Raw genomic sequence first — 20983 nt, 5'->3', positions numbered from 1 at the left:
TTCGTGGAGAACTGCAGCCCACGGGAAGGACCTGTGCTGGAGAAGTTCACGAAGGGCTGTTTCCTGTGGGTGGGACACCCTGATGGCGAAGGGTGAGGAGGAAGGAGCGACAGAGACAATGCACAATAAACTGACGGCAATCCCCGTTCCCCATCCCGCTGTGCCACGTGGGAGGAGGAGGCAGAGAAGCCAAGAGTGAAGTTGAGCCCAGGAAGAAGGGAGAGGCTGGGGGAAGGTGTTTTTAGGTTTGGTCTTATTTCTCATTCTCCTACTGGGATTTTGACTGGCAATAAATTAAATTCATTTCCCCAAGGTGAGTCTGTTTTGTCCATAATGATAATTGCGGAGTGATCTGCCTGTCCTTATCTTGACCCATGAACCTTTTGTTGTATTTTCTCTCCCTTGTCCAGTTGAGGAGGGGCCATGATAGAGCGGCTTGGTGGGTACCTGGCAGCAAGCCAAGGTCAACCCACCACACCACCTTTCTTGTGGGCAAGTCACTCCAAGACAGCGTCCCCCCTCCAGAGACTCACCGTGGCTTTTGGGCATATTGGGAAGGTGACTGACCCCCATCCCTCCAGCTGTTGCAGGAGCAGAAGCGTGGGGTTAGGAGTCAAGAGTGGAGGACATCCCGACCCAGAATCATCCTGGACAGAGGGTGAGATCAGCACTGGAGCTGGAGTGGCTTCACAGCTGCCCAAAAGACCTCCCCGTGTCAGAGGGTTGGAGATGTCCCTTACGTCTTCCCTTCCCCTCATCTCCCCAGCAAAACAGCTCCAGACCCTCCATCTCTCCCCGGTTCGTGGCCTCTGCATGCCCCATCCCACTCTGTGGTCCCATGCTGGTCTGGCCCCAGGGCGTCACTGCCCTTCTGCCGGGGACAAACAGTGGCCACGGACATGCCAAGATGCGGGAGAGGCTGGTGGAGGAACTGCTCCTCCTGACATGCCAGGGGAGATTGGGCAGTGTCCAGGAGAGCCCTCCTGGCTACAATGTGGGGTCTCTGCAGCGCGCTGGGGGGTGTCCGGTGGGGACCTCGTGAGGGTGAGAGCCACAGGAGGCACGTGCAGCTGGGGAAGTTTGTAGCTGTTTAATGCGGTGGTTTTCCAGAGCAAAGCCCTGTTGGTGTCCACGGGTCAGGGACGGGACACGAGGCAAGCGGGGAGAGCTGGCGGCGAGGGAGCTCCTTGCTGGGCAGGCAGCCAGGCCTCACATGAGGAATTCCTGGTTCTCTCATGTGGCCTCATCACCTTTCCTGCAAGGGGGGAGGCCATCATGAGCAGCTCTTGGGGCCAAAGAGCTCATCCCCGCAGAGCTGCTGCCGTCGCGACCCTTAGCCCGACCTGTCTGCCTGTAAACCTGAGGGAAGATGGTGGAAGGGGGACATCACCTGCGCTTCCACCACCAAACGCCCCCGGCAGAGGCTGCGGCCGCCAGGAGCAGCACTGCGATGGCGATGCCAATGCCTGGAGCTGCGCTGTGGTTTTCTGGGTCAGGGAGAGAAGAGGGCGGCCATGAGCGTGGCAGCACCAGGCGGGAGCCGCCATGAGTAGGGCATCAACCCGCAGCCCACACCCCGTCCCCGTCCCCACAGGCGGCACCCACCCCACGGGACGAGGAGGCTGCGGGTGCCCAGGCTGCGGTGCCGCACGCGGCAGGCGTAGCTGTGCCCGTCGTGGGGGGCCACGGCCAGGACGCTGCGCAGCTGGTAGGTGAGGTCGGCGTTGGGCAGGACGGCGCTGGTGTTCAGCCCCGGGCCCGGCGGCACCTCCCGGCCATCCCGCAGCCAGGCCACGCTGATGGGCCGCGGGTAGAAGCCGGTGACGTGGCAAACCAGCAGCAGCTGGGCTGGGCTGGGCGTGCGGGCGAAGACCGTGGCCACGGGCGGCTCTGGGGGGCCAGAGCAAAGGGGTGGTGGGAGCACTGGTGGGGCACCGCTTGGCCCCAGCGTGGGGGGCTTTGGGGTGTCCAGGCCGTGGCTGGGGTGCTCTCACCTCGCCTCTCCAGGGTTGCCCTCCCGTACTCGATGAATTTCTTCATGTGGTCAATACAGGTGATATTGAGAAGGTGCTGCAGCGTCTCAGAGAAGACAGTGAAGTTGTTGAACTGCTCCTCAACTTGCACCGCCAGCTCACTCTCCTGCTGCCTCTCCCAGCGGACGTTGTCCATGTCAAAGCTGAGGAAGTCGTGGGCATTGTAGCCAAAGCGGTAGAAGCTGGTGTAGGAGCCATTGGGATACAAGTCGCAGCCAGTCATGTACTGGAACACAAAGGGGTCTGGGGGGACAGTGGGCATCACCAGTGCAGGTCGAGCTGGAGCCCAGAATTGCAGCCTGGCGCCCGCTTCTTTGGGCACAGCCCTTTCCCTCTTCCCTCTGCACCCCAAGTCATTCTCCCCAGAGAGCAGACATGGAAGGACAAAGCTCAGTTAGGGTTGAACCTGGCCAGTGTTGTGTCAGGCAACAAGAAAGGCTTTTTTAAGTACATTAACAGCAAGAGGAGGTCTAAAGAAAACACTTGACCGATACTTGTTGAAGATGGTCACCTGACTAGAAGGGATGAAGAATAAGCAGAGGCATTCAATGCTTTTTTTTGTCTCAGACTTTAAGAATATCGATAGACCCTGGGCTGCCCAGTCCTCTGAGCCAGAGCACCACAACTGTGGGAACAGTGACTTTCCGCTGGTGGACACCAAAGTTGTAAGGACCAGCTGTATCAGGTGAATGTTCGCAAATCCTACTTTCTCTGTTCTTTATTCTATATTCTGTTTCCCCATGCCATCTCTGCTTTACACCAGGTGGAAACTCTGCGGGTGAGTAACCTGCCCTGAGCCCTGCAGTTCGTCGTCCTCGAGCTGCCCCTGCCCACAGCAGTGTTGGCAGCCATGGCAAAGAGGGAAGCACTGCTTTGGGTGAGTGATAGGACGTTGGGTGCAGGCGAGTAGGAGGACGGTGGCACTTTGCCTGGTGCCCTGCCCTTGGTTAACCAGTGCTGCACCAGCGTGTGGGGCAAGACGCTTGCTCCGTGTGTCCAGTTCCACGGACATGAGCGGAGAGGCCCTTTTGACCTGCTACTCCACTTTCTCAGATGACTTCTCTGGTGGGATATGAGGTGTCTGGAGACCAATGGGGGGGTCAGTGTGAGGGCGTAAGTGGAGCTAAACGTGGCCAAGGTTTGCGCTGAGGACCAGCATGGCCCCATGAGACCTCTCCACAGGACAGGGTTGTCTGGGAGTCTTGCTGAGGGGAACAGAGGGCCCGATCTGCCGACCGGACCCATCCCGCAGGGAAGTCTGCTGCCTCCCTGGGGCCCGGGTTAGGGATGTTGCGAAGAAACTCACAGAATCACAGAATCACAGAATCACAGAATAGTAGGGGTTGGAAGGGACCTCTGTGGGTCATCTAGTCCAACCCCCCTGCCGAAGCAGGGTCACCTACAGTAGGCTGCACAGGATCTTGTCCAGGCGGGTCTTGAATATCTCCAGAGAAGGAGACTCCACAACCTCCCTGGGCAGCCTGTTCCAGGGCTCCGTCACCCTCAGAGGGAAGAAGTTCCTCCTCATGTTCAGACGGAACTTCCTGTGCCTCAGTTTGTGCCCATTGCCCCTTGTCCTGTCACTGGGCACCACTGAAAAGAGCTTGGCCCCATCCTCCTGACACCCACCCTTCAGATATTTGTAGGCATTTATAAGGTCCCCTCGCAGCCTTCTCTTCTTCAGGCTGAACAAGCCCAGTTCCCTCAACCTCTCCTCGTAGTGGAGATGCTCCAGTCCCCTCATCATCCTCGTAGCCCTCCGCTGGACTCTCTCCAGTAGCTCTTCATCCTTCTTGAACTGGGGAGCCCAGAACTGGACACAGTACTCCAGATGAGGCCTCACCAGGGCAGTGTAGAGGGGAAGGAGAACCTCCCTTGTCCTGCTGGCCACACTCTTCTTGATGCACCCCAGGATGCCATTGGCTTTCTTGGCAGCCAGGGCACACTGCTGGCTCATGGTTAACCTGTCGTCCACCAGGACACCCAGGTCCCTCTCCGCAGAGCTGCTCTCCAGCAGGTCCACCCCAAGCCTGTACTGGTGCATGAGGTTGTTCCTCCCCAGGTGCAGGACCCTGCACTTGCCCTTGTTGAACCTCATCAGGTTCCTCTCTGTCCAACTTTCCAGCCTATCCAGGTCACGCTGAATGGCAGCACAGCCTTCTGGTGTATCTACCACACCTCCCAGTTTGGTGTCATCAGCAAACTCGCTGAGGGTACATTCTAACTCTTCATCCAGGTCGTTGATGAAGAAGTTAAACAAGACTGGGCCCAGTACTGACCCCTGAGGGACACCACTTGTCACCAGCCTCCAACTAGACTCAGCGCCGCTGATGACAACCCTCTGAGTTCTGCCATTCAGCCAGTTCTCTATCCACTTCACCGACCACTCATCCAGCCCACACTTCCTCAGCTTCCCCAGGAGGATATCATGGGAGACTGTGTCGAAAGCCTTGCTGAAGTCTAGGTAGACAACATCCACAGCTCTCCCTTCGTCTACCCAGCCAGTCATGTCATCGTAGAAAGCTATCAGATTGGTCAGGCATGATTTCCCCTTGGTGAATCCATGCTGACTACTCCTGATAACCTTCTTTTCTTCCACTTGCTTCATGATGGCCTCCAGGATAAGCTGCTCCATCACCTTTCCCGGGATGGAGGTGAGGCTGACCGGCCTGTAGTTCCCTGGGTCCTCCTTCTTGTCCTTTTTGAAGATTGGAGTGACATTGGCCTTTCTCCAGTCCTCGGGCACCTCTCCTGTCCTCCAGGACCTCTCAAAGATGATGGAGAGTGGCTCAGCAATGACATCCGCCAGCTCCCTCAGCACTCGTGGGTGCATTCCATCGGGGCCCATGGATTTGTGGATGTCCAGATCGCTTAAGCGATCCCTCGCACAGTCCTCCTTGACCAAGGGAAAGTCGTTCTCTTTGTAGGCTTCATCTCTTACCTCCGGGGCCTGGGATTCCTGAGGGCCAGTCTTAGCACTGAAGACTGAAGCAAAGAAGGCATTCATTAGCTCTGCCTTCTCCGCATCCTCCGTCACCAGGACACCCTCCTCATTCAGCAGCGGCCCCACGTTGTCCCTAGCCTTCCTTTTGCTGCTGATGTAGTTGAAGAAGCCCTTCTTGTTGTTTTTGACATCCCTTGCCAGCTTCAATTCCAGGTGAGCCTTGGCCTTCCTCGTCTGCATGCCACTCCCTGGTCTGGTGTGGCCTTCTGATTATTACCACCTCTTGGTAATGCAGGTTGGCGGGGATGAGATAGCAGAGAGAAGTCCCAAGGCCATCAAAAGGGACTTCAGGGCACTCGGGCAACTGGTTGAGGGATCAGGGGCGCAGGTGGTGTTTTCCTCCATCCCATCAGTGGCAGGGAACAGCACTGAAAGGGGCAGGAAAACTCACCTGGTTAACAGGTGGCTCAGGGACTGGTGCTATCAGTCAAATTTTGGCTTCTTTGATCATGGGGAGGTGTACACAGCACCGGGCCTGCTGGTAACAGGGGGATCGCAGCTATCTCAAAGGGGAAAAAGGATTCTTGGCCACAAGCTGGCAAGGCTCATTGAGAGGGCTTTAAACTAGGTTCGAAGGGGGAAGGGGACATCGCCCAGCTCACTAGGGATGAGCCCAGGCTTGGCGTGCCAGGGTCAGGGGTGAGACTGACAGCCCAGCTCAAGTGTGTCTACACCAATGCACGTAGCATGGGCAATAAACAGGAGGAGCTGGAAGCCACTATACAGCAGGACGGCTACGACTTGGTCGCCATCACAGAAACATGGTGGGACAACTCGCATGAATGCTGTCATGGATGGCTACAGGCTCTTTAGGAAAGACAGGTCAACAAGGAGAGGTGGTGGAGTTGCTCTGTATGTGAGGGAGCAACTGGAATGCATTGAGCTTGGCCTGGGGGCAAATGAGGAACGAGTTGTGAGCTTGTGGGTTGGAATTAAGGGACAGGCTCATACAGGTGACATTACGGTGGGTGTGTACTACAGGCCACCTGACCAGGAGGAGGAGATTGATGAGGCCTTCTACAGGCAGCTGCAAACAGCCTCACAATCACAGGCCCTGGTTCTCATGGGGGACTTCAACTACCCTGACATCAGCTGGGAAGACCACACAGCTAGGCAGGCGCAATCCAGGAAGTTCCTACAGAGCATCGATGATAACTTTCTGATGCAAGTGGTGGAGGAACCAACAAGGAAAGGCACGCTGCTGGACCTTGTGTTAACAAACAAGGAGGGACTGGTGGAGGATGTGAAGGTCAGAGGTAGACTCGACTGCAGTGACCATGAAATGGTCAAGTTGAGGATCCTGCGTGGAGGAAGCAGGGAGATAAGCAGGATCAAAACCTTGGAGCTCAGGAGGGCTAACTTTGCCCTCTTCAAGGAGCTACTGGGAGGAATCCCGTGGGCCAGGGCTCTCAAAGGCAGGGGTGTCCAAGAGTGCTGGTCACTCTTTAAACGTCACTTCCTCCATGCTCAGGAGCGGTGCATCCCCCTGAGAAAGAAATCGAGCAAAAGAGGCAGGAGACCTGCATGGTTAAACAAGGAGCTTCTAGCGGAGATCAGGTGGAAGAGAAAGGTCCATGGAATGTGGAAAGAGGGGCAGGCCACTTGGGAAGAGTACAGGAATGCTGTCAGAGCATGCAGGGATGCGACAAGGAAGGCCAAAGCCCACCTGGAATTGAAGCTGGCAAGGGATGTCAAAAACAACAAGAAGGGCTTCTTCAACTACATCAGCAGCAAAAGGAAGGCTAGGGACAATGTGGGGCTGCTGGTGAATGAGGCAGGTGTCCTGGTGATGGAGGATGCAGAGAAGGCAGAGCTACTGAATGCCTTTTTTGCTTCAGTCTTCAATGCCAAGGCAGGCCCTCAGGAACCCCAGGCCCCGGAGGTAAGAGAGGAGGCCCACAGAGAGGATGACTTTCCCTTGGTCGAGGAGGACTGTGCGAGGGATCGCTTAAGCGATCTGGACATCCACAAATCCATGGGTGCCAAGGGAATGCACCCACGAGTGCTGAGGGAGCTGGCGGATGTCATTGCTGAGCCACTCTCCATCATCTTTGAGAGGTCCTGGAGGACAGGAGAGGTGCCCGAGGACTGGAGAAAGGCCAATGTCACTCCAATCTTCAAAAAGGACAAGAAGGAGGACCCAGGGAACTACAGGCCGGTCAGCCTCACCTCCATCCCGGGAAAGGTGATGGAGCAGCTTATCCTGGAGGCCATCATGAAGCAAGTGGAAGAAAAGAAGGTTATCAGGAGTAGTCAGCATGGATTCACCAAGGGGAAATCATGCCTGACCAATCTGATAGCTTTCTACGATGACATGACTGGCTGGGTAGACGAAGGGAGAGCTGTGGATGTTGTCTACCTAGACTTCAGCAAGGCTTTTGACATAGTCTCCCATAATACCCTCCTAGGAAAGCTCAGGAAGTATGGACTGGATGAGTGGTCGGTGAAGTGGATAGAGAACTGGCTGAATGGCAGAGCTCAGAGGGTTGTCGTCAGCGGCGCTGAGTCTAGTTGGAGGCTGGTGACAAGTGGTGTCCCTCAGGGGTCAGTACTGGGCCCAGTCTTGTTTAACTTCTTCATCAACGACCCAGATGAAGAGTTAGAATGTACCCTCAGCGAGTTTGCTGATGACACCAAACTGGGAGGTGTGGTAGATACACCAGAAGGCTGTGCTGCCATTCAGCGAGACCTGGACAGGCTGGAGAGTTGGGCAGAGAGGAACCTGATGAGGTTCAACAAAGGCAAATGCAGGGTCCTGCACCTGGGGAGGAACAACCCCATGCACCAGTACAGGCTGGGGGTGGACCTGCTGAAGGGCAGCTGTGCAGAGAGGGACCTGGGTGCCCTGGTGGACAACAGGTTAACCATGAGCCAGCAGTGTGCCCTGGCTGCCAAGAAAGCTAATGGCATCCTGGGATGCATTAGGAGGAGAGTGGCCAGCAGGTCGAGGGAGCTTCTCCTCCCCCTCTACTCTGCCTTGGTGAGGCCCCATCTGCAGTGCTGTGTCCAGTTCTGGGCTCCCCCATTCAAGAAATATGAGGAGCTACTGGAGAGAGTCCAGAGGAGGGTTATGAGGATCGTGAGGGGACTGGAGCATCTCTGCTACGAGGAGAGGCTGAGGGAGCTGGGCTTGTTCAGCCTGGAGAAGAGAAGGCTGAGAGGGGACCTTAGAAATGCTTACAAATATCTGAAGGGTGAGTGTCAGAAGGACGGGGCCAAGCTCTTTTCATTAGTGCCCAGAGACAGGACAAGGGGCAATGGGCACAAACTGAAGCAGAGGAAGTTCCGTCTGAACACGAGGAAGAACTTCTTCCCTCTGAGGGTGATGGAGCACTGGAACAGGCTGCCCAGGGAGGTTGTGGAGTCTCCTTCTCTGGAGATATTCAAGACCCGCCTGGACAAGGTCCTTTACAGCCTACTGTAGGTGACCCTGCTTTGGCAGGAGGGTTGGACTAGATGACCCACAGAGGTCCCTCCCAACCCCTACCATTCTGTGATTCTGTGCTGGTGCAGAATGAGGCCCATTCCCTGCCCTCCTGCCAGCCCCGGTTTGGGAAAGATGTTGGTGGTGGCTCTGAGCTCCTGCTCACAGCTGCCTGCTTTTGGCTAGGTGGTGCTGAGCACCTGGTACTCACAGGATGTCAGGTGCAGCGTGGCATCACCCGACAGGTACAGGACGAGGTTCTGCCCGTAGACGCTGAACATGTTTTCCAGATTCTCCCACTCTGCTGCAGGCAAGGCCGGGTAGACCCATGGGTAGAGGTAGAGGAGTTTTGAGGTGTCATTCTTCTTGATAACAAAGACGATGTCCTGCAGGGTTGCCCACCCTGAAACCTCCACAAAGCTGGTGTTGTGGAAGAACATGGTTCGGAAAAGGCGGAGTTTGCAAGAGCCTGTGGGGACAGGGGAGAGAGGAAACGGCATTGGGGTGCGTGAGGATGAAGGAGCACGTCGGCCAGACTGGGGGGTCCAGTGCTGGTGGGCAGCCCTGGGAGGAGGGCTGGCTTGCAGTGTCCCTGGGCACCCGCAGGGCGAGAGGTGGCAGATGGGCAGGGCCGGGGAAGTCCCCTGGTTTCGCTCAGTTTGCAGTTTCCTTCCATGGCCTCTCGAGCCTCCCCCTGCTCTCCTCTCATTGCCTCTCTTTAGCCATCCGCCACCCCAGTGTGACCTTCTGGGAGCCCTCTCTTAGCCGTGTGGAAGGGATGGCAGGGGGAACATCAGTGCTGGTGTGGGGCCATGCTTCCCCCGGCAAGGAGCACCCGTACTGCGCAGTGACTGGGGGGACTGGGGTCATCTCACCCCAGTTTTGGGGCTCCCGGGCAGCGCTCGAGACCGAGCCCCGGAGGGAGGCAGGAGGCCGAGTTCGACGCTGCAGCGCTGAACGCGGCGCCGGCGGGCAGCGGGGCAGCGCGCAGCCTGGTTCGGAGCAGCGCGTGCCCCCCTGGCCCGGGCGCGGTGAGTGCCTGCCCGAAACGGGGAACCCAGGCGGGGGGTGCAGGCGGAGGCTGGCCGTAGCCGCCAGAGGAACCTGCGAGCGGTGTTTCCCGGGGGGGCAAAACGCAGAGGATCCAGGGAGCCTTTGGCTGTGAGAGAAGCCATCCCACAGGCTGAGGGCGATGGCCAGGACCTGCCCCGGGGGTTGGAGCCTGGTGTGGGGCTGCTGTGCTGTGAGGGGCTGGGAAATCCCACTGCCCACGGGGTCCCTGCAGAAGGAGGGTGTCTTTGGGGACACCCAAGCACCCCAGGCTTGGTGGGGGGACCCCTTGGTGGGCTGGGCAGGATGATGTGGGGCAGGGAACCCCAAGTAGGTGGGCAGCAATGGGGCACCTTGGGTGCTGCGGTGATGGGGACAGAGGGCTGTCCATGCCCATGCCTGCCACCTTGATGGGGTCCCACAGCATGGGGATGGAAGCAGGTGGGGGTGAGCCAGAGCTCCCACTTACCCTCTGGGTCTGCCCACGTCCCGGGGAGGAGGAGGAGGAGGAGGAGGAGGAGGCGGCGACGGGGCTGCATGGTGCCAGCAGCAGGTGTGCAGGAGCGAGTGTCGCCGGAGGAGGAAGGGCCGGTGGGAGCCGTGGCCGCACGCTGCTCCCCAGGGCTGCTCTGCCCTGGCAGTGCCAGCGCCGTGGGGCGGCCCCGGTAGCCAATGGTGCTGGTGCTGAGGTTTTGGGGAGGGCCCGGTCGGGTGTGTTCCCTCGGGGGATGCGGTGGGGTGGCAGAGGGCTGGGCTGGGGCGAGTGCCAGGGGAATTGAGGGGAGGAAGTCAGAGTCAGCCATCCTGGCTGCAGCAGCACCCTGACACCCGAGGAGATGCCGGCTGAGCCGGGCACAGAGTGGCCTTCACCTCCTCCCCTGCTAACCCCCAAGGGTTTACTCTGCAGACCCCTGGCAGAAGGTGTTGGGTCTGCATGGCAATGGTTCAGTAGCAGGAGGCTTGCAGGGGTGGCTTCTGTGAGAAGATGCCGGAAGCTGCGCCCGCATCCAGCAGAGCAAGCTCCAGCCAGCTCCAAGACAGACTTGTCGCTGGCCAAGGCGGAGTCAGTCAGCAATGTTGGTAGTGCCTCTGTGATGACAAACTTCAGAAGGGGTAAAAAACGCAGCTTGGGGAGAGAAGTGAGAATGTGTGAGCAAAACAGCTATGGAGACATTAAATTAGTGAAGAAGCAGGAGAAGGAGATGCTCCAAGCACCAGAGCAGAGATGGTGCCCGTGCAGCCCATGGTGAAGGACCACAGTGGAACAGATATCTACCTGCAGCCCATGGGGGACCCCATGTCAGAGCAGGTGGAGGCCCGAGGGAGGCTGTGACCCCATCGAGAGCCTGTGCTGGAGCAGGTCTTCTGGCAGGACTTGCGACCCCATAGGGGACCCGTGCTGGAGCAGTCCGTTCCTGAAGGACAGCACCCCGTGAAAAGTGCCCATGCTGGAGCGGTTCGTGGAGAACTGCAGCCCACGGGAAGGACCTGTGCTGGAGAAGTTCATGAAGGGCTGTTTCCTGTGGGTGGGACACCCTGATGGCGAAGGGTGAGGAGGAAGGAGCGACAGAGACAATGCACAATAAACTGACGGCAATCCCCGTTCCCCATCCCGCTGTGCCACGTGGGAGGAGGAGGCAGAGAAGCCAAGAGTGAAGTTGAGCCCAGGAAGAAGGGAGAGGTTGGGGAAAGGTGTTTTTAGGTTTGGTCTTATTTCTCATTCTCCTACTGGGATTTTGACTGGCAGTAAATTAAATTAATTTCCCCAAGGTGAGTCTGTTTTGCCCGTAATGATAATTGCGGAGTGATCTGCCTGTCCTTATCTTGACCCATGAACCTTTTGTTGTATTTTCTCTCCCTTGTCCAGTTGAGGAGGGGCCATGATAGAGCGGCTTGGTGGGTACCTGGCAGCAAGCCAAGGTCAACCCACCACACCACCTTTCTTGTGGGCAAGTCACTCCAAGACAGCGTCCCCCCTCCAGAGACTCACCGTGGCTTTTGGGCATATTGGGAAGGTGACTGACCCCCATCCCTCCAGCTGTTGCAGGAGCAGAAGCGTGGGGTTAGGAGTCAAGAGTGAAGGACATCCCGACCCAGAATCATCCCGGACAGAGGGTTAAATCAGCACTGGAGCTGGAGTGGCTTCACAGCTGCCCAAAAGACCTCCCCGTGTCAGAGGGTTGGAGATGTCCCTTACGTCTTCCCTTCCCCTCCTCTCCCCAGCAAAACAGCTCCAGACCCTCCATCTCTCCCCGGTTCGTGGCCTCTGCATGCCCCATCCCACTCTGTGGTCCCATGCTGGTCTGGCCCCAGGGTGTCACTGCCCTTCTGCGGGGGACAGACAGTGGCCACGGACATGCCAAGATGCGGGAGAGGCTGGTGGAGGAACTGCTCCTCCTGACAGGCCAGGGGAGATTGGGCAGTGTCCAGGAGAGCCCTCCTGGCTACAATGTGGGGTCTCTGCAGCGCGCTGGGGGGTGTCCGGTGGGGACCTCGTGAGGGTGAGAGCCACAGGAGGCACGTGCAGCTGGGGAAGTTTGTAGCTGTTTAATGCGGTGGTTTTCCAGAGCAAAACCCTGTTGGTGCCCACGGGTCAGGGACGGGACACGAGGCGAGCGGGGAGAGCTGGCGGCGAGGGATGTCCTTGCTGGGCAGGCAGCCAGGCCTCACATGAGGAATTCCTGGTTCTCCCACGCGGCCTCGTCACCTTTCCTGCAAGGGGGGGAGGCCACCGTGAGCAGCTCTTGGGGCCAAAGAGCTCATCCCCGCAGAGCTGCTGCCGTCGCGACCCTTAGCCCGACCCATCTGCCCGTAAACCTGAGGGAAGATGGTGGGAGGGGGACATCACCTGCGCTTCCACCACCAAACCCCCCCGGCAGAGGCTGCGGCCGCCAGGAGCAGCACTGCGATGGCGATGCCGACGCCTGGAGCTGCGCTGTGGTTTTCTGGGTCAGGGAGAGAAGAGGGCGGCCATGAGCGTGGCAGCACCAGGCAGGAGCCGCCATGAGCAGGGCATCAACCCGCAGCCCACACCCCGTCCCCGTCCCCGTGGACGGCACCCACCCCACGGGACGAGGAGGCTGCGGGTGCCCAGGCTGCGGTGCCGCACGCGGCAGGCGTAGCTGTGCCCGTCGCGGGGGGCCACGGCCAGGACGCTGCGCAGCTGGTAGGTGAGGTCGGCGTTGGGCAGGACGGCGCTGGTGTTCAGCCCCGGGCCCGGCGGCACCTCCCGGCCATCCCGCAGCCAGGCCACGCTGATGGGCCGCGGGTAGAAGCCGGTGACGTGGCAAACCAGCAGCAGCTGGGCTGGGCCGGGCGTGCGGGCGAAGACCGTGGCCACGGGCGGCTCTGGGGGGCGAGAGCAAAGGGGTGGTGGGAGCGCTGGTGGGGCACCGCTTGGCCCCAGCGTGGGGGGCTTTGGGGTGGCTGTGCCAGGGCTGGGGTGCTCTCACCTTGTCTCTCCAGAGTTGCCTTCCCGTATCTGCATAGGGCAAGGACGTAGCTCTGGCAGGAGATGGTGAGGAGGTGGTCCAGTAACCCCATGGTGCTCTTCTTGCTGGTGAGGGACTTGCTGACCATCTCTGCTAGCAGTGTCGGCTGCTGGGGCTCCCAGCACTGCCTGTCTATCTTGAGAACTGTGAGGTCTCTGCCGCCCTCCCCGACATCCATGAAGCCCCAGCTTGTCATATTGGGGTACAGCACACAGCCCGCACGGATCTGGACCACCAACGGGTCTGCCAAGGGCAGAGCCGGTGCAGAGGTCCCATGAGTGTGTGGCACATGGGTGGCACAGGGCAGGATGTGGCTGGAGACAGGTTCAGGGCTGCGATGGGCAGTGAGGTGCAATGGGTGGCAGGGCATGGGGCCGTGCTTTGGGAAGCCCCGGGACACCCTGCAAGCCCTCAGTCGCCTTGGCAGGCTGGAGCGGATACGGGGCCAGCTAGCGCGGGGCAGTTTCTCAAACGGAATGTTGCCTTCCCAGCTATTTGCCCCCACCTTTCCCTGATCTGTGCTGTGCGGCTCCTGCAGACCCGGAAAATTCACTGGCAGCTCCCTGGTGTGCAGAGTTCTCCCATGCCAGACGGCAGAATCCCTGAGGGGTGTTTTTGGTGCGCATTCCTCCCCCCTGCTAGCCATGTGTCCCATCAGCTGCAGAATTTCCCATTATCCTTTTGGGAGCTGTTGCACCCTATGGGACCCCACAAATGCCACGCCGGTGGGGAGGAGGGCGCAGCCGGAACCCGGGAAAAGGGGCTGGGGCTCTGGCTGGGGTTGCCTTCATACTCACAGTTCATTTTCGCCTGCCGGACCATGTCGTGAACATATCGGACCATACTGCGCAGATAATGTTTGGAGTAGGACTTCACCTTTCCCGCATCACCCTCGTCTGTGGCCTGGGCGGCCCAGGGCCAGTGGATGTGGATGCTCCAGTTGGCGGGATCTAGCGCAAAGATGGGTATGTCCCCCAGGAAAGCCACCCCAGACACCTCGGCAGAGCTGATGTTGGTGAAGACACTGGTCTGGAGCAGCTGCCAAACCTGCGGCTCTGCTGGGAGAGAGGGTGGGGATGGGAAGGGCTGCAGGCAAGAGGAGGTGAGTGGGGGGCTGCAGGGGAAACAGGGGGTTCGGGGACTAGACATAAGGAAGAAATATTTTACGCTGGGGGTGGTGAAACCCTGACACAGGTTGCCCAGAGAGGCGGTCGATGCCCCATCCCTGAAACGTCCAAGGCCAGGCTGGACGGGGCTCTGAGCAACCTGATCCAGTTGAAGATGTCCCTGCTCACTGCAGGGGGGTTGGACTAGATGGCCTTTAAAGGTCCCTGCCAACCCAAACCATTCTGTGATTCAATGACTCTATGCCTTTCACCCCACACCACGGGGAGCCCCAGCAGCCTGCACCCAGCCCTGCCTGGGCACCCCCCCCAGCCATGTCATCGCTGGGCTTCCACCTCCTCACCCACTCAGGGTTGCTTTCCTGTCTGAACTTCCTCTGTCCCCACTGTTCTTTTTCCTTCTCTGTTTTACTTTCAGCGAGGTATTTTGCTCCCATACAGGGTTTCAGGCACTCTCCCCTTCCTGGCCCCCCCCGCCCACCGCCTGCCGTCTGGCTCTGTGGAGCAGATGGTGGGGGGTACTTCAGCGCTTGTTTGGGGAGATACTTCCCCCAGAAAAAGCACCCGTGCCAGGACCTGGATCTGCCAGAGACCTGCGCACAGTGCAGATGTGGAGGATGGAGGAGGGGAAAGGGCTTGGGGGTTCCCGGGCATTGGAAGCTCAGGAAGACCAAACCCTGACAGGGGCAGGAGGGTAGCCCAGCCTAGAGATCAATCTTGCATTCCGATGTCTGCTGCTGCCCCTGCCTTCCCCCGGAAACGTGAGGTCTCACGGGGTTGCGGTGAAACGCTCTGAGCGATGGCGATGCCCGGAACACCCTCGCGCAGGTGCAGCTCCCCAACGAACAAGGGGCTGCTGGAAGTGGCCCCAGCACCACGCGGAGCTGAGACCCCCCCCAGCGCCCACAGGCTCCCTGCAGGAGAAAGGGACCTTTGGGGGAACCCCAAGACCCCAGGCCTGGCAGGAACCCCTGACCCCGCTTCCCTTTAGGTGCCCGAGCTCCTGTGCTGGAGCTGGTGGGGCATGGAGCCCTGGGCTGGAGGGAGGAACAGAGAGGGTGGGCAAGGACAGGGCAGCTTGGGGTGCTGCGTGGTCCTTTGATGCTGGGGTCATCCCTCCATGAAGGGGATGGTGGCCTGGCCATGCCTCCCCTGAGGAATCTGTGAGGTCCTCTGACGGCGCGGTGAGAGCAGTTGAGGTGAGCCAGAGCTCCCACTTACCCTCTGGGTCTGCCCACATGCCAGGGAGGAGGAGAGAGAGGAAGAGGAGGAGGCGAGGGGGCTGCATGGTGCACATGGCAAGGCCGCAGCAGCAGCGACGGTGACTACGGGAGGAGGAAGCACCCGTCGCGTCCCACGCTTCAGCCCAGCCCAGCAGTCACGGTGGTGGCTCCTCGCCAATGGGACTGGTGTGGGCGTGTTGGGGAGGTCCCCGGAGGTCCCCAGCCCCCAGCTGGGGACCTGTGGGAGGAAGCAAAGCTGGAACAGGGTCTTGAGCATGAAATGCCACAGCAGGCTGGGGAGAACCCAGCCAGGAGGAGAGGGCAGGGAACGGGAGGCCCAGGAAAGGGCGCTAGGAGAAAACGAGTGCTTGAGGGCCTTCCCCACCGGTGGTACCTTGCCCCCATCCCCATTCCTGTGGGATGCCTCATCTCCAGCGGAGGTGATGACGGCTTTCGGGATTCAGCCCTGACTGGAGAAGAGCTGCTTTGGGGCCCCGCCGGCACCTCCAGCTCAGGCTCCTCGTGCACCGCCTGCCTCAGCCCGGCGATGGGTCCCCGGGGAGGAGGTGACGAGCAGTTCCCTCCTGGCCTATGGCTGTGGGAAGACTGCTGGGGAGCTCTGACTCCCCCGCCAGCACCCCCAGGAGAGGGCCCGGGGCTGGGCTGCATCCTGGTGCTCCCCTTTCCTTCCCTTCGCCCTTGGGGGCAGCCCCGTCCCCCTCCCCAAAAGCCTGCTGGCCATGGGAATGGGAACGGTGGGGGCCATCACCCTGCTCTGTCACCGCTGTCTCCAGTGCCCAGCGCTGGAGGGACAACGGGGTGACAGAGCCACCTCACCCCCACAGCGTCCCCTGCCCGGTCCCTCTCCCCGGCCGTCCCCCGCCGCCTCCCCCCACCCTGCAGTTTCCCTTCCCCTTCACGGGGGGTGTCCGCACTGGGGGCGAAGCAGAACCGAAACCCCAGCCAAGGGGAAGTTCAGGGGGTGACCCCGGGGGCCTCCGGACGCAGCCGGCCCGAGCTGTCCCCTCCGCAGCATGGCAGGGCACCATGCAAACCCTCCAAGCCCAGCTGGGACCAGGTGTCCCAGCTCCGTGTCTCGACCGTGGGTGTCCCCAGCTGTGGCGTGGACACGGGGAAGGCCCAGGCTGCTGTGGGCTGAGCACCAGCACCCCATGACGCTGAGTCAATCATGGGGAGACCAGGGCACTGAACCCCTTCCCTTCCATGGAGCTGTCCCACAGAGAAGTAGGGCCACTGCGGTGGCCAGGCAGGCCCAGAAATGGCATGAACTTCCCTAGTAGCTCATCTCGGCATCACCCAGGGGATGTCTGGCCATGCCACCACCATGTCCACATCCCTTCTGGTAAGGCCACCAGTGCCAGGGTCAGAGGAGAGTGTTTGGCTGGTGGGATGGTAAAGTACAGCTGTGGGGCGGCCAGTGAGGGAAGCGGTCGGGGGATGTTTGTCCCCACAGACCTATGAGGTGACCATTAGTCCTCACGGTTCCCCCTAAGGCAACTGTTGGTCGCCTCTTGCTGAGCAGCTGATGGGCCCTTAGCAGGCCTGTGGTTTGTGCAGGTGCACGCCAAGTCACTGGTGGCTGATGGGGCAGGTGCAGGCACCTGGCTTGTGCTCCTGATGTGTTCAACCCCCTCTGAGATCTCTCCCGATGTCTCCCACTGTTGCAGTGGACCAGAAGTTCTGCTTTAGCTCTACCTCATCTCTGTTGAATGTACTTGTCCTCATGTTTTTGTCGTTTTTTTGCACTTTCTTACTCACTGTAGCAGAGGTCACAACTTCTTCCTCCTTGATATTGTCGCTTCCTTTGGTCAGTGAATTGTCAAACTGGGCAGGGGGCTGTTCATCCACCTGGACCACTGGTGACCCACCCCTCAGGTGACCACTGGTCCTCACTGTCCCCTAAGGTGAGTGTTGGTCCTCAAAGTCACCCTCCAGGTTACCTTTGGTCCCCTCAGGTGACCACCGGTCCTCACTGGTCCACCGGTCCACCCCCTTGGGTGACTGTAGGACTTCACAGTTCCACCTCAGGTGACCATTAGGTCCTCACAGACCCTACAGTTAACACTGGTCATTGTAGTCCCCTCAGGTGACCACTGGTCCTTGCAGTCCCCCCTCAGGTGAGGGCTGTAACCCCCCCCGAGCCCAGAGCTGTGCCTGGGTGAGTTGGGGTGGAGTGGGAAGGGCCGCAGTGCCTCTGGGTGCTGCACTGGGTGCGTGGGCACCAGCACCCGCTGGGCTGGGCAGAAATGCCTGAAGGGACCTCTCGAAATGCCTGGGTGTTTGTGTGTGTGCGACCGTAGGGTCTCACGGGAGGTCATGCACACGACCACCTCTTCCCACCAGGTTCGCTCACCAACTGCATCTGGTCTCCAGGCTTAGCGGGTGAGCTTCATCCTGCCGCGTCCCGTGAGTGCCGCGGGGTGTTTCACACCGATCGGGAGAGGAGCTGCCCCAGGCGCCCTGTCGGTGCTGAGGCTGCGGGCTCCCAGCCCTGAGGAGAGCCCTTCCCGCAGCTGAAAGCTTCGTCTGTCTGTCCTAGCTCAGTGAGGGCAGGGAGAGACTCGGCTGCTCCTGCAGCGAGGTCCCCGAGCCCGGGGGTGCCAGCCGGTGATGCCGCCGGGGAAGTTCAGCGCTGCCCGCAGCACTGCGGCTCGCAGGGTCTGGCCAGGGCAGAGCCAGCCCCAGCAGAGTTGTGGTGGATGTAGCCACCGGCCAGCCGGTTTGTCTTCTGACTCAGCTGATGGCTGGCTCACGCACAGCTGCCGGAGACTTTTCCTCCGAAATGTTGCCAGGAAGCAGAGGTTTGTGAAACCAAACCTTCTGAAGCCACACGGTCAAGCTTGCGGTTGATCGGGAGCACGAACTCAGTTCCTTCCTATGCAGGGCTGAACTCTGCTGTCTCCAACGGGAGACTGGCTGCCTTTTTCTCTTTGACTGGGAGGCTTGGGGGCACTTTACCCCCATGTGCACAGTTGCTTATTTCCATGAAATATGTAAGAACTTGTTTGTATACGCACAAACACACTTTCACATTTTTTCCTTTGCTTCGGTGTTTCCTGCAATTAGCTCTAGTAATTCGGTGGTGCTCCAGCTTCCATTTACAGCTGGCCAAAACCTCCCTGAACCCATCCAAATCCCGAGGAAAGACACGTGTTCTTAGCGAAAACATCAATATTTTATTTTCATTTTATACACGTCTGCAGCTCCCACAGATTACAGCAGAGTTTCAGTGTTACTTAGCACTTCGTATGATGGATTGTGGCCAGGTTCTGTTAGCCTGTGTGGAACAGCACAAATACTTCTGGAATATGGTTAATAAAGGCAGCTTTTAGGAAAAAATGCTAGAAAGCAACAGTATAAGGACACAGCATACTGCCTACTGATAAATGTGTTCTTGTACCAGAACTGGGAGAAATTGCCCCTGGGCATTGGGGTGCCCGTAAGAGCCTCAGCGGGTGCGTGGGGCAGTGCCCCACGGTGAGAGGCGATGGTGTGGAACGACCAGGGAGGTCTCTGCCTTGCATCCCTCTCTGCTCAGCCAACTGCAGCAGGTCGGAGGCCCCCAGGCTTCCCCCCTGCCTCTCTGGGTCGAGTTGATCTCACGCTCAGCAGTGCCCAGAAGTTTGTGGAAGCAGAAAAAGGTAGAAATTTTTTTTCCCTGTGAGGGTGGTGGAAGCAAGCGGTGGTTGTTGGCTCCTCTCTAGGCTAAGCTTCGTTGCTCAGGATGGAGTTCCTGGACTCCGATACCTCCATTTGCTGGCGCTTTCTGAAACGAGAAGGGGGCAGCTGATGGGTACCTCATGCAGGAGACTTTGTGGGCATGCAGCCGGCAGCCGGCAGGGCTGAAGCAGGAGTTGTGCTGCCAAGTGCAGCAACCCCTGGAGCGTTCCCTCCCCTCGTCTCCCACCGCTGCTCCGTGGGGCAGAGGGGGCCTCACCTGCGTCTCCACACCCAGAGCACCGCGATGGCAACCACGGCCACGGCGGCCAGCACCCCGGCCCCGATCCCTGTGATCAGCACCACCTCCGAGCTCCCTGAGAAACACGAGCAGAGGCTGCCATGAGCTCTCCCAGCTTCGCTCCATCCCACAGGGCAGGGCAGCTCAGGGCCCCCGTCCCCATCCCCGCGGGCGGCACCCACCCCACGGGACGAGGAGGCTGCGGGTGCCCAGGCTGCGGTGCCGCACGCGGCAGGCGTAGCTGTGCCCATCGCGGGGGGCCACGGCCAGGACGCTGCGCAGCTGGTAGGTGAGGTCGGCGTTGGGCAGGACGGCGCTGGTGTTCAGCCCCGGGCCCGGCGGCACCTCCCGGCCATCCCGCAGCCAGGCCACGCTGATGGGCCGCGGGTAGAAGCCGGTGACGTGGCAAACCAGCAGCAGCTGGGCTGGGCCGGGCGTGCGGGCGAAGACCGTGGCCACGGGCGGCTCTGGGGGGCGAGAGCAAAGGGGTGGTGGGAGCGCTGGTGGGGCACCGCTTGGCCCCAGCGTGGGGGGCTTTGGGGTGGCTGTGCCGTGGCTGGGGTGCTCTCACCTCGCCTCTCCAGCGCTGCCTTCCCGTACTGCAGTAGCAACTCCATGTCATCAACACAGGTATCGTTGAAGAGGACTTCCACCAGCTCGCTGAAGGCAGTGTAGTTCTGGAGAAAAGCCTGGACATACCGTGACAGATCGGTGTCTTGGGAGAGAAGCCAGCTGCCATTGCTTACGCTGAAGCTGAGGAAGTCCTGGCCGTTGTAACCCACATAGCCGAAGATCCGAGAGGTCATGTTGGAGTAGAGCTGGCAGCCCGCCGTGCATTGGACCACGAAGGGGTCTGGAGAGGCAGGGAGAAGAGAGAGGTTGCACAAGGGGCTGGGACTGCCTTCTTGCGGAGGTGCTCAGCATCTCCTGTGCAGTGCCGGCACTGCCGGGTCCTTCCCCACCTCCCAGATGCTGTTCGGAGAAGGCACACCAAAAAGACCAGATACTCACAGGGCACCTCCTTCTGCATGGCACCTTCATTGACCAGGTAGCTGAACTGCTGCAAATAGATCTTGATCATGTTCTGAATGGTGTCCCAGTCACTGCGTGGCAGGGCTGGGCGCACCCAGGGCTGGTGGAAACGAATGGTCCAGGTGTGCTTATCAAGAGAACCCAGCTCGATGTCCTCCAGCAGGCCCAGCCCCTCTGTGTCCACGAAGGAGTTGTTTTGGAAGGTGGAGGTCTGGAGCAGCCGCACGGTGAAGGACCCTGGAGACAGGGGTCAAGCAGGGGAGAAGGGAGCGGGAGGGGAGGGCTGGGGAAAGCTGAGGGACGAGTCCTCGGGGTTGCAGGGACCTGCGGGCCCTCCATGGCTCCCTGCACCGTTGGCAGCCCCAGCTCCCACCCCCTGCACCCACCCGGGGCAGCCGCATCCCCGCCAGGGAGGAGATGTGGAGCCAGGGGGCAAGCAGAGGTGATGAAGCAAGTGCCCAAGGTGGGTGGGGAGCAGGAAGCCCCTCGCTCTTGAGGTCCCATGGGCATGGGAGCAGGTGAGGACGAGCCGGGGGCTCCCACTTACCGTCCAGGTCTGCCCATGTCCCAGAGAGGTGGAAGAGGAGGAGGAGGAGAAGGACACAGTGGCACGGGGGCCGCAT

The 20983-nt window shown here is 59.8% G+C and overlaps 3 protein-coding genes across 4 annotated transcripts; all 3 read right to left on the bottom strand.

Moving 5' to 3' along the window:
* Positions 1-1233: 1233 nt before the first annotated feature.
* On the bottom strand, positions 1234-10049 carry LOC142362684 (antigen-presenting glycoprotein CD1d-like). Its single transcript, XM_075432457.1, has 6 exons — positions 9981-10049; positions 8673-8930; positions 1995-2276; positions 1606-1890; positions 1391-1487; positions 1234-1255 (listed from the first exon to the last, which is right to left on the bottom strand). The coding sequence occupies exons 2-6, from the start codon at positions 8899-8901 to the stop codon at positions 1234-1236; spliced, it is 915 nt and encodes a 304-aa protein (XP_075288572.1). The 5' UTR covers positions 8902-8930; positions 9981-10049.
* A 1996-nt stretch (positions 10050-12045) lies between these two features.
* LOC104332064 (antigen-presenting glycoprotein CD1d-like) lies at positions 12046-15463 on the bottom strand. Of its 2 annotated transcripts, none has more exons than XM_075432629.1 (6): positions 15348-15463; positions 13800-14060; positions 12964-13245; positions 12575-12859; positions 12360-12456; positions 12046-12223 (listed from the first exon to the last, which is right to left on the bottom strand). In XM_075432629.1, the coding sequence occupies exons 1-6, from the start codon at positions 15421-15423 to the stop codon at positions 12178-12180; spliced, it is 1047 nt and encodes a 348-aa protein (XP_075288744.1). In that variant the 5' UTR covers positions 15424-15463; the 3' UTR covers positions 12046-12177. The 2 variants fall into 2 exon arrangements, with proteins under 2 accessions (XP_075288744.1, XP_075288745.1); XM_075432630.1 differs by having other exon boundaries at positions 13800-14057.
* A 3600-nt stretch (positions 15464-19063) lies between these two features.
* On the bottom strand, positions 19064-20983 carry LOC104332065 (antigen-presenting glycoprotein CD1d). Its single transcript, XM_075432631.1, has 6 exons — positions 20908-20983; positions 20340-20597; positions 19900-20181; positions 19511-19795; positions 19308-19404; positions 19064-19136 (listed from the first exon to the last, which is right to left on the bottom strand). The coding sequence occupies exons 1-6, from the start codon at positions 20981-20983 to the stop codon at positions 19076-19078; spliced, it is 1059 nt and encodes a 352-aa protein (XP_075288746.1). The 3' UTR covers positions 19064-19075.

The sequence above is a fragment of the Opisthocomus hoazin genome, chromosome 11, assembly GCF_030867145.1.
Source record: "Opisthocomus hoazin isolate bOpiHoa1 chromosome 11, bOpiHoa1.hap1, whole genome shotgun sequence".
NCBI lineage: Eukaryota > Metazoa > Chordata > Aves > Opisthocomiformes > Opisthocomidae > Opisthocomus > Opisthocomus hoazin.
Note: the sequence above shows the minus strand (reverse complement) of the source record. Positions and strands in the feature narration are given on the sequence as shown.

Coding starts and splice junctions, on each gene's coding strand:
- LOC104332064 (XM_075432629.1), bottom strand. CDS start 15,423: ATGTGCACCATGCAGCCCCCTCGCCTCCTCCTCTTCCTCTCTCTCCTC. Junction 12,457..12,574: donor CAGCCTCCTCGTCCCGTGGG/GTGGGTGCCGTC, acceptor TCCCTGACCCAG/AAAACCACAGCGCAGCTCCA. Junction 12,224..12,359: donor GTTTGGTGGTGGAAGCGCAG/GTGATGTCCCCC, acceptor CCCCCCTTGCAG/GAAAGGTGACGAGGCCGCGT.
- LOC142362684 (XM_075432457.1), bottom strand. CDS start 8,901: ATGTTCTTCCACAACACCAGCTTTGTGGAGGTTTCAGGGTGGGCAACC. Junction 1,488..1,605: donor CAGCCTCCTCGTCCCGTGGG/GTGGGTGCCGCC, acceptor TCCCTGACCCAG/AAAACCACAGCGCAGCTCCA. Junction 1,256..1,390: donor GTTTGGTGGTGGAAGCGCAG/GTGATGTCCCCC, acceptor CCCCCCTTGCAG/GAAAGGTGATGAGGCCACAT.
- LOC104332065 (XM_075432631.1), bottom strand. CDS start 20,983: ATGCGGCCCCCGTGCCACTGTGTCCTTCTCCTCCTCCTCCTCTTCCAC. Junction 20,182..20,339: donor CATGCAGAAGGAGGTGCCCT/GTGAGTATCTGG, acceptor CTGCCTCTCCAG/ACCCCTTCGTGGTCCAATGC. Junction 19,137..19,307: donor CTCTGGGTGTGGAGACGCAG/GTGAGGCCCCCT, acceptor TTCTCGTTTCAG/AAAGCGCCAGCAAATGGAGG.